The sequence below is a fragment of the Gymnoscopelus microlampas genome (assembly GCF_963454915.1).
Source record: "Gymnoscopelus microlampas genome assembly, chromosome: 17".
In the NCBI taxonomy this organism is placed as follows: Eukaryota; Metazoa; Chordata; class Actinopteri; order Myctophiformes; family Myctophidae; genus Gymnoscopelus; species Gymnoscopelus microlampas.
The window spans coordinates 34299938-34312295 of record NC_139954.1 but is presented as its reverse complement, the minus strand read 5'-3'; the positions used below and the strand labels follow the sequence as shown (position 1 = coordinate 34312295).

Sequence of the window (12358 nt, the reverse complement as noted above, 5' to 3'; positions counted from 1 at the left end):
TTGTCGGACGGACGTTTCATGCAATACAGCAGCAGCCTCGTATACGGAATAAGCCATGCCTAACCTCATTCCATTGCAGCATTACTATGGCAATCTATATATGTACTGTATGGCAACTCAGTTCAGCAAAGGGATACTGTAGATCTGAGACTGCTGCAGCTTGACCTCGTCTGGTGGTGACCATTGATAATTCACAACCTCCATAAACTCACAGTCTCCCTCTGGCCCGGTTGAGCCGGCTTTGATCCACCCTCCACCCACATCACAGAACGGGATGATGAACTAGCCGAGCAATGCCTAGCCACCTCAGATAGCCTCAACGCAGCCCGTGAGTTCCAGATGAAGCTCCAAAAGCGGCAACTACAGCAGCTGAACAGGTCTCTGCGCAGTTTCACGGACATAGGATTTTGAGGGGGGCAGGGAGGGAGATGGGGAAGACAGAGGAGGGGAATAGGAGGTGCCCCATGGGGACAGGAGACTTTGTTCTAATTACAGTCCAACCTGGAGGAGCCGACACACTTCCCGGGGGCAGCAGGAGGAGATGGAGCAGGTGACCAGCATCCTCTACTGTCTGGCTCCAGCCGTTGCCTCAGCCGACCGTTTCTAATTGGCTGGGACACTGCAGCCTGGTCCCTAAACACCATGACGTAGAGCAGTGGTTCTGAACCTTTTCAGGCCCCCCGAATTATCATAGTTGTACTGGGGACCCCCCCACCCTGACAAGCACTTGGAATTGTGGGAGTTGAGGCATTACATTTAGTGTGACTCGGCTACACAGATAAAAAATTGTTGATCCACAACGCTTTGCAGGCTGCCCAAAATGAGAGCTCACAGGCGGATAGAAGTGCAGACAGTCAGTGCTTGTTTGTGGTGGTTTAAAACTTCCATGTGGGGCACGGGGGTGATTTAGGCACTGAAACAACTACGAGGTGCATGCATTTCCCAGCAGGCATGCAGAATTCAGCATAACACTGGTTATGCTTCTCCTTTGTGATCGCCCTACTGGCGTAATGAGCTTTGCATCCAATCGTGTCAAACATTTGTCAGCAAAAACAAAAGATACACTGGCCCTCATTTATCACTCGGGTAGACCAAAGAACGGGCATACGCTGATCTCAACACAACTGTTGGCATTTATCAACCTGTAGTCAATTTGACGTGAGCGCAGCCAATGTTCAAATCTCATGTCAGGTCCTCAGCTTGTGTAAGCAACTGTTTTCCATTGTAGAGGTGCAGTGCAGCATTGACAATCTGAACAAATGCAGCAGCCACTATTCACCTAAAAAGATGTAACCTAACATCTAACACATAACATAATCCTGTGTATCCCCAATTACGCAATTGCAATTACGGGATTTACAGTTGACATTATCACAAGAATTAAGAACGAAGTATTAAAAATAATCTATCATATTAGGTTAGATGCTTAATCAGTCACCCATTGACAGTAAACAGGAGCTTAAAGCATTAACAGTCATTCATATATTTCGACATCTGGTTCTATTAAGACCTATAGTGGGCTATAAGCGTGCTTACAAGAGGATTTTCATTATACATCTGATGAGGACATAGTCATATCATACAGTAGGTGCTATGTGAAATTCATATTGAAAATGTATTCCAATCATAAAATATGTTATGGTGTGATTCGTGAAGTTTGACAAAGATTATTCCCTCACGATATAAAGGATAATCCCACTCACAAATAAGGAGGGCATGTTCCATAGTGCAGTGGTTCTCAACCTTTTCAGGCCGTGACCCCCCAAAATAATCATATTTGAACTGGGGACCCCCCACCCTGACAAGCACTTGGACGTTAGGAGTTGAGGCATTAAATTTTGTTTGATTCGGTTCCAAAGATACATTTTTGCCCTTTTCTTATATTATTTGACAATTTGGCCATTGTTAGACGTGTTTTATAGATAGTTTGTTTGATGCAGTCATGGTCTTTCTTTTTTTTGAGGTATTAAAAGATCTTAAAATTGTCACTTCCCTGTCACCTGGGGACCCCCAAAAAATCGACCCACAGGTTGAGAACCACAGCCATAGTGTGCCATATGTCTGAGTCAAAGTGTCAGGGGCTTTGTCAGAGTACCCGTTGTACCCGTCTGTCGGTATCCCTTTTGTGCCCATATACTGTATGGAGATGTATGTTTCTGTCTGTCTACCTGTGTCCCTTTTATGCCTGTGGAGATCTCTGTATCTGTCAGTCCATGTCCCAGTCCATGTCTGCATCAAGTATCGCAAAACTGCTGTCTGTGCCCTGGGTATGCTAAAAGCCTGTGCCATTCCTCGCATATGCTTGGCTTCTGTGCTGTCTATGTAAATATCTGTGTGAATCCACGGAGATGATTGGTGGGGGTTCTCTTCTCCAGAAGGGTTTTCTGCTTCTTCAGATCAAAAAACTCGGGGATCAGCACCCGCCCATGCTTACTAAGTGATTGACAGGATACGATCGATTGATAAAACACACGTGCACCCGTCATGAGATGATACCTGGGCTCGGATCTATGGTGGTTTCTACGCTCCCTTTATAAATCACAGGGTCACTGTCAATAACGGAATTGGCCTTGAATTGAATACTTTCACAATACAGATGGTAGGATGCAAAATGTCTACTGCAAAATGGTAACAGATGTGGGGCTGTGACATCATGCAGAGTGATGGATTAAATTAAGTTTTTGCATTTGTATTTACAGTACAGTACGTAGTCTCTCAGGAGAGAGATATCAGAGAGGCACTGCAGTGAAAGGCTACTTCCAGATCCGACCTATATACAGACCACTACCTCATCAATGAGCCATGCTGTAAGTATTCGGTGAAAGACACCTTACGGAATAAATTCTGCAGTGCAACTGCAGTACAGCACTTCCTCGCCTGCTGTGCTTGCAATGAAGTTGCCATTGAGAAAACAATGCCTACGAATCTGGCACCGCAATATCAATGAGATATTGAACTTGCAATAAACCATAACATTTAAGTGCTTCACTGCCCCAGTTATGAGGGCAATTTCAAATCATCCATTTGTAAAAAATGAAGCACCTCCTTTTTCATTTGACAGAAGCTGCTCTGTGCATCAGTATTCACACATCACAGGAACAGAGCTCCTAAGAGAGGGCTTGTTGGAAGCAGTTTACAGAATAATTGGCTTCAGGGATGCTGCTTGGGTTTCAGAAATGTTTGGATGTGCTTCAGTGGCATAAAGCGAGCTGTCTGGCAGTGGCACATAAACTACTGTATAGCAGTAGTCTGGCCGTAGTCATCTCATGCACCATTTCACTGTTTAAGGGCAGATCCGTAGTAGGGGCAAGACCATAAACATTATGAAGATGGGTGGCTGGGGCATCCCGGTGGTATAGGGGTGAAGTACCCGCCCACCACGGTTGAAGACTAGGGTTCGATTCCTTGTGTCTCTGGCTTGACCGGGCGCTCCAACAAACAAAATTTGCTGTGTTTGCAGGTGGGAAGCCGGCAGGGGAGGGCGATCTCTGTCGCTGCGCTAATGACTCCTACAGTTTGGTCAGGCTCAGGTGCCTGTTAAGCAGGGAGCAGAACTGGGAGGGACAGCATGTTCCCCTGCACACTTTACTTCCTCCCGGTGAAACTCCTCATTGTCAGCTGAAAAGAAGCATCTGGTGACTCCATGTGTATCGGAGTAGACATATGGTTGTCTACACACTCCACAAGACCAAACAGAAGGGGTTTGCAGTGACAGGGACTACAGTATATACATTGGGGGAATTGGCATCCTACAATAAAATGATCAAAACTCTTTCTATCAGTCCGTCCTTACATTTTTCTCCTCAGTGGGTTGACAAATCACTCTGAGCTTGCAAATGGGCACTGAGCACTGGCATTATGCAAAAGAGTAGATTTTTTACTTTTCTCAATTTTAAGCTGTTTTTTTTTGTCACAGGCAATGGGATCTGTAGTTGAGGTCACAGTTCCATAACCCGGATGGACGGCATTGCGGGTATGGACTTATGACTAATTGGAAGAAAGATACAAAAAATAGCTGTAGATGGGTACATAGTCTGAATGAAACAGGAGCATAAAAACGTCTGCAAATGGCAGGAACCAGCAATATCCTACTATAATTCTAGTAACCTCTGTCCGTTTGTAGTGGTGAGTGAGTGAGTAAGTAGGTGAAGCTACCCGGTTCTCCTCAGTGGCTGGACCAATTGCTCTGATTTTGCACACAGCCATTGACCATTACCATCTGAACTTAACTGTGAAGCCCGTTTTTCAATTTCATCAAATCTCAGCTTCTTATTAGCGTTTATGTGTCAAACAATGTCGCCATGGTTACGGGGCTGCCCAGCTATGGGACGAACTGCCTCCCGGGTTGCCAGATCATGTGCGCATATCCCCCCACGGATGCGTCGACCGGGTATGGTCTAGTTATATTTAAAATGAATAGGATGCCCAGAAACAACTCAAACGTAATGAAGAGCACAAATCCATCAAGTTTTTCATATGATCTTACTATACGGAAGGTTTATTATCTAGTCATCTCTAGAGTCATGTCTTGAGGCTCCAGTGGCTCAAGGGGCCAATGTCTGGGAGACGGAAGGTTCTCTGACTCCTCCTGGCTGCTTGTCAAATTGTCCTTGAGCAAGACACTTAACCCATTCAATACGGGAACGCATCTACAAATGTCTTCGAAATGTTTCTGAATGGTGCTCAGACTTTTTAATGTCAAGGACCCCCAAAATAGTATTTGGCCGCGGACCCCCATCTCAAAATATTTAGTTCCAGGGACCCCCGGAAGCAAAGATTTGAGTTACAAATGTTCGCTTTATAAAAAATATATATTTAAAGATTTGCACAGATTTTCCAAGATTTTTCAAGAAATAGCAGATCTACAAGCTCATAGCGTGGCACTCGGTGCCGTGCTATGAACTTGTAGATTATTTTAGAATAGCCAAAGAAATCTTAAAATGACACAGATGAGTTCCCGGTCTTAGTGGATTAATGTGAATTACATTGTAAAGCACATTAGAGTGCTCGGATAGAGTATAGACTATAAAAAAACACTATATAAATGCAGTCAATTGTTTGCCATTTAGAAGCACCATGCCAAAGCCACACGAGGCTATCACATGAATGCAATTTTGAACGCCAGCTTTGAAAGCCCAGTGTTGCTGTCTTGCTGAAGTTCTATAATTACAGAATTTCACTTAATCTCTATTCAGTTATCAGGAGGTATTCCTGAAGTTATTAAATGGCCCCAAGAGTTTAAGCTATTGCTAAAAGGTATACAGCTATTGTAGGTTAACCCATTAGCAACCCATTAGCAAGCTAACACAGTGAGCTGAGCAGCACAAGAGAATAGATATAAACAAGGTGCTGCAGTGAATGGCAGATGATTATTCAAAATGCCACAGCAAGGGAACTTCATGGTATACAAACAATGAAACGCTAAATATGATGCCAGTTAAGTTGTACTGATGTGAAAATAAGACTGCAGGGTACCTCGATGGCAATTTCAACCGCAACACACCCAAGATGGAGCACTGCTGTGCTGATAATAAAACGGATATTGCCAATCCAATTGGGTGTGAAATGTGTTTATGTAGCTGGATATGTACTGACATTTAATCACACTGTGTTTGATTACAAGATTTGTATTCTTTACTGTGCATCTGTGTTCTGACTGTTGAAACCTGTGGTGCCGTTTAATCCTACTGTATATACTAAATCGCATGACAAATAGCTGAAATAGCTGTGGATCTGCTATTTTTGAAAATCTTAAATTCTTCAACAAAACATTTTTATGTTTTGAAACATTTTGCTTATTAACTACATGTCCAAAATAGGAATGCCAGGGTCAAGTTGTTGATGACTAAGAATAAAGAACAGTTAAAAATTGCTTGCTCAGGTGTAAACGATGATAAGATTTAAGCCTAAAATGACAGCTAACAGCCAGGCCAGGGATGAAAGGAACGGTGTGTGACTCCAGACGTTATGACCATACAGTTAGTGTTCCCTTGGCAACACTGACAAGCAGACTATGGGAGTCTGGTCTACACAATGTGATTCGCCTCTCTCTGTGAATGAACAAGACATGCTAAAGAGCTAGGTGCGGATTTCATCATTACCACTCCCTCACGTTATACTCTGCGGCTGATGCAGCAGCATTTGATATTTGCCGTTTAACTAAGCACACCGCTGCACGAATCAAGCAAGCCCATGATATGAAAGTCTCTTAAACAAAGACCGATGGGGGGATTGTCTTTCATAAACTCAGCAGATCCCCGCGGAAAGTCTATAATTCACCGGCTTCATATCGAAACGAAAATGAATACAAACAAACATAAATCAACCGAGTGTGGCTCATGTCATGTCTGTCTGCAATGCATCTCATACATACTAAAAGCAACACTGTACAACGCCTGCAACACCGGGGACAATATCACTCAACAAGTCAGGAGGGAGGAGATGAAGGACAGGAGAAATATTGTGGGAGAAGAAAAGGACCGCATCTCCAAGGAAATGTTGAGTGTAATGTGGACACCAGGACCACCCAAATCTATATCCGATTGACTCCCGCAAAAACAACACAAAATATCTTGTATTTCATCAGACATAATACAGATTTGTTATTAACCCATTGAGACCTGAAGCCGATTCTACATGTCTCCTAAATCCCAACAGTATTCTGAAAAACGTATGTCTTTTTCATGTCAAGGACCCCCAAAATTATATGTATTTGGCCGCGGACCCCCATCAAAATATTTTGTTCCAGGGACCCCCCAGAAGCAAAGATTTGAGTTACAAATGTTCGCTTTAAAAATATATATATTCAAAGATTTGCACACATTTTCACGATTTTTCAAAAATAGCAGATCTACAAGCTCGTAGCGCGGCACTTGGTGCCGCGCTATGAGCTTGTATATCTGCTATTTTTGAATAGCCCAAAGAGTAAAATAATGCTTTTTAGCTCAAATCTAAAAATGACACAGTTCCAGGTCTTAATGGGTTAAATCAGTTGGTGCACAAACAAAGGCTTTAATGTGTGTTTTTAAAGTGACGTTGCACCTTGTATTATATGGGCCTTTTCAATTATAAAAAAAAAAATAGACAATCACAATAAACGCATAATGACTCAAGATGAAACGGCAATATAAAGGACAAATATCAACAGCATGAATTAAGACAGCAAACAATCAAATCAAAAATGTTTCTGTCAGTAATTCCAAATGACTTCGTCCTACCATACAGTCCACATATCACAAGGCATATCAGTCCCTCCTGTACATAGTAGACAGGCTTGTAAGTTCTCAAGTTACTCTACTGACCCAGTGTCCTTTCCAAATCAGTGCTTTCTAAATAGCTAATAAAGGGACCCTCTCATAAAGGGAATAACTCTATTAAGTTTTCCCTTAATAGAGTAAGTGATCTTTTCCAAAGACAAACATAGACAGCTCTTTTAACCATTACCAATATTTGGTCTGTTTACATTGGAAGACTCCAAAATGTACATACCCAGATACCCAGTAAGTCATAAAATACAGAGATTATGATTTTTCCTGTACAATCCTTTTGGATAGCCTGGCCTCCTCCAATAATGAATGTGTTGCTACAGTATATCTAGTCCAATTAAACTTTTTTCATTGTTTTGTAAGAACCTGAAAAGGTTGTTTGATTTCCCTCGAGGAGTCTGTAACATCCCAAACAATCTATATTCTATATTATAATTCATCAATCAGTACTCTTTGTATTGTAAACACAGATTTTTTACATTGATTGAAATTGTAATTGCCCCAAATTGGACTAAAATGTTAAAGAGAATGAGGTTCATAGTCGATCATTTTTATCTGTTGTTTTTGTGCTCTGGGAGCAAGCAACCAGAGGTAGTGATTCCATTCACTTTCTTTGTATGGCAAAACAGGCGTTAAAATCACACATAAACGAATGCGAACAAAGCAGATTCTGCCAATATTTTGACTTTTATCACACACAGGGACAACCCAAGGATCTACTAAAGGCTATTAAAATGTCAGATGTTCAGCAGTGCCTCTGAGAATGCTTTTGGAAGTGTGTGTGTGTGTGTGTGTGTGTGTGTGTGTGTGTGTGTGTGTGTGTGTGTGTGTGTGTGGGGGGGTCCTTAATCACAAGAACCCTAGCGCCCCTATTGAGAGTCAAACTTTTTGGGGAAAATAGCCGATCTACAAGCTTGTAGATCTGCAATTTTTTAAAAGACATTTGGTGAGAAGGAAAAAAGGAGTGGGCCAAGGATAGAGCCCTGGGGGACCGCAGTCAACAAAGTACATAAGGCAGTGGTTGTCAAAGTGGGGTCCGGGGACCCCCAGGGGTCCTTGAGGGAATTCCAGGGGGTCCCCAGCTAAATGAGTAATATAGCATCAAAATCGGTTTAACCACTTCAATATTTTCAGATGGGGGTCCACGGCCAAATACATATTAATTTGGGGGTCCTTGACATGAAATAGTTTTGAAAACCACTGCTATATAGGGTTGAATAATGTTCTACCTTGGCAGCCAGGCGCTTGACGGCTTCCTCCCTTCGCCTCTGGATCTCAGGGGTCCCAGGACAGCTGTTGCTGTTCCTCAGGGTATTAGTGGCACTGGGTGGTGGAGTGGGCTGTGGAGGCTGGCTTAGAGGGAGCTCTGTGTTTGGTTCTCCTCCACCTTGCAAACATACAGAAAAACAATGAGTCATGTGCACAAAACATCAAAACTTGTAATATAAGGAGGCCATAATGACAACAGGATTATACCATGGCCACAGAAATGTCTTGTGTCTGATTAGCTGCTAGGTGTCCTTTAATATCACATATCGTGATACCTCAAACATACAAAAAACAAACTGTGTGTAACCAGTATATACAGTAATAAACTGCAGCTGCTGTTTGTTGGCCAAGAAAGTGATTACCAAGACAACAAAGTGTTTGTTTGCTGAATTTCTCAACTATAAAACGGAATAAATATGAACAAAATGTTTACACATTTCACCGCTTGATATTAATTATCAGCCTGACATGCAATTGTAAATTTAAAGGAATAAATGTGCAATTCCATTTTACCAACTTGTAGTGATGACTTCATCTCATGCAATAATTCAATCAATCACAAAGTCTTTCCTATACAGACTGATTTAATATTTATAAATGCAAATATATGACATTTGACTGCTAAAATTTGCTTACATGGAGTATTGTTGCTCCAGCTCAACTCAAGTGAATATTTCAGATGGATTTGACCTCATTTTAAATGATGCAACAATCAAATCTGATTTATATAACTCATATCAGCTTATATTTTTTACTAATTTTACTGTATACGTATGTTGCTCATGAATCAGTGAATTGAGGATAACGCAGATTAGCCCACATAGGTCGAGGACAGATTAACAGTTCCTGCAGAGCTTTGACAGGCATTTGACAAAGACATCTGGCAAGTATGTCAAACTGCAACAATAAAATATTACAGTATTACGGTATTGCATCACAATGCTATAGTCTAAAAACAAAGAGTCACTGAGTCATTAATAGCACTGACATATTAAAGTATTACTTTTAGGGGAGGCACTAGGACTGTTGGAGGCGATCTGACGCATGCGGCCACCGTGGCAACTGAGTGCTACTAGCCGGGAGATGATGGCTGTTTTGCCGAAGCCCACACTGCCCACCACAATGGCACCGCGGTTGTCTGCAGACTCGCTGGCCTTCAAGACGTCTTCCAGTTGCTGAAAGAGCCAATCGCGGCCCACGAACACTGAGTCTGTGGTGATGCTGGGCACCTCGAACAACAGAGGCTTGAGCATGATGTCCACGGGCTTGTAGGGTGCAAAACGGGCTGGAGGAGGAGAGAGAGGAAAGGAAACAAGTCATTTATAGAAGGCATGTACTGCATGTTGCATCATTACTTTCCAATGTTGGATTACAGAACCTGGACAGTTTAATATTCACACAGGCAAATCATTATTTATAAAGACACTTCAGCGCGCTGTTCGGAATTAATCGATGCCCACCTTTCATGTGTTTGCACCTCTGCCTCCTTGGTAGGAAGGGGCTTCAACAAAATGAATGATGCAATAAATCTGACATTCGACATTTCTCAGGGTGGAAAACCTGAGGCTGAGTCTTGACTACTGATAGCCACGCCGGCTCTCGCCTACCCGCATTCATTTCTCTCTGGAATAATTTCTTCATTTATATATTTTACACAGTAAAACCTGTTAATTTATACATTTTTAAGAGAATTACAAATTTGTATTACTTTCAGAATGAACACGGAGGATTTTACTGTGTACCACTGCCTACTTGCCATGCCCATGTATTTAAGGAAGGCGCACGCAGGGGCGTCACTTTGGGTGGAAAAGTGCTGGGGACATTTTCTTCTATTATGCTTTGTTGTTGAAATAATGAATACATTTCCTGAAGCACAGTGGTGTTTTGTTGTCCTTGCCTGCATGCACTTAATTTGGTGTCAACATGAAACATGATTTGCGCTGTCTGCCGCCCACCTGTTTAGACCAGGTCAAACAGTGTATGGTGACGCCCTCGTCTTTGTGCTATTTTTGTCACTTTTAGTTGTCGAAGGTACACCCAAATGGACCTCTCCAAAATCACACAGATGTGCTTCACTGTACATGTTTGTCTGTTTCACATGCTTGTCTGTTTCACTTTGATATGGATGCCTGAAGCTGGAAAACATATTTTATGTGTTCTAAGGCACACGTGGCAATGGTTAAAAGATTGATTCCAACAAAACTGTCATGAATCATGACACAGAGAATACTGAAGGCATAACCTCATTCTTTATAAACCCAATCTTTTATGTTATGTTTTGACATCTTGCTCATAGATTTTACCTGTTTTAAAGGCTACACCGTGACATACTGTAGAATGTTAATTACCACATAATGAATCTCCAGCATTATTCTGATTAATTTGTTCAATATTATACTGGTTTACTTGATATTTACTGTATGCTGAGAGGATTCCATTCCAAGTTAGTCACATCTATAAATATCATTTTGTCAAAAGGTAGAAAATATATTTCGTCAGAATGACAAAACAGACGACACAAAGAGTGCTATGAAGTGACACTATCCGCTAGATCAGCAATTTTGTTCTAACACTGATTCAGCACTCCTGTGGATTCAAAAGACGTGTAATTGTCTTTTTCTGTCTAGCTGCACTATCATGTTAGATAGACAAGTCTGTAAGACCGAAAGACTGACACCGGTCCACTGCTGAATGAATATTGCTGCTGTCGGGCAGAAACCTCTTATCTCCTTATTTTAACGTTTTTTTCCCTCCGTATTTGAATGCCCTATTTCATACAACAGTGTCACACAAAAGTAGCAAAAATAGCCAATCTACCAGCTCCAAACGTTTTGAGCTAGATCTGCTGTTTTTGGCCTTTCTTGAATTTGAATCCTGAACAATTTTCAATTTAGACATTTAGCAGATTCAGAGCTATTTACAGTAAGCAAGATATACACGAGGTAAAACCTTAAATGCGTAGAAATAGCAATCTAGCATCATAGGTAAACCAAAACCAATCATCAGTCGAAATAGTATAATATCGAAAAGTTAAAATAATAATAATCACAGTTTTGGAAATATGAGGTTTCCACCCGACAGCAATGATATAATAATCCCAAGTTAATCAACTGATGTTAAATTATATTAATGCCATTTGTGCCACTAAAACACCCACAACCCGTTAAAATAAGGTTAAATAGAACATTAACATTCTGAGCACTAATTCAACTCTGAGTGTAAGAGTTAAATTAATGCTCAGGATTTTACTGTCTACCAATACCACAAAAAAAGAGTGGGTTAGGCACCTCTTTGCAGCTGTTCAACTACAATATGTGTGACAGTATCTAAACTCTGAGAACAGACCAACCCTTGGTTTTTACAGTAAAAAAGTATTGTTGTTGAAGAAGGCCAGGCAAATAGAAAACACCTTTTCAGTGCAGATATCAGATATATATATATTCCCCCCCTGCCCCATACATTTAAAGATTTCATGCAAAGTTTGTCAAATGTTGCCAGTACAAAACTGCCTACATTGTTAGGCAGTAGAGAGGCTATAGCAGAGGGGGCTCTCGCCCACACTGCCTCTTCTGTAGCAAAGTAGAAAAGGGCACCACACTTCAAATCAACACTGCAGACTATAGAGACGGTCTACAGCCTGGAGTTGACTTGCTGACCAGTACATTATGCAGCATCCAGCTTGTCTATCCAAAGGCAGCAACAGAGGTGTGTGGCAAGACCTATGCATACATACAGTACAAAAAACACAGTCTGGGAGGCCATGCATAAATTGTGAACTTATGAACAACAGCAGTGCTTGATCCATCCTCAGGGATGTGAAAACT

General features: G+C 41.6%; 1 protein-coding gene across 8 annotated transcripts in view; it reads right to left on the bottom strand.

Annotated features, from left to right (window-relative positions):
- The window catches only part of tanc1b (tetratricopeptide repeat, ankyrin repeat and coiled-coil containing 1b), a gene marked incomplete at its 3' end in the record, with an annotated part of 127668 nt that overhangs the window by 30844 nt on the left and 84466 nt on the right, over positions 1-12358 (bottom strand). For all 8 annotated transcript variants that reach the window (XR_014602661.1, XR_014602662.1, XR_014602663.1 and 5 more), the window contains exons 9-10: positions 9538-9819; positions 8495-8652 (exon numbers count right to left, since the gene is read on the bottom strand). Coding sequence is in view for 4 of the 8 variants with exons in the window: in XM_084083659.1 (XP_083939785.1) it covers positions 8495-8652; positions 9538-9819 (440 nt within the window). The remainder of the gene's footprint in view (positions 1-8494; positions 8653-9537; positions 9820-12358) is intronic.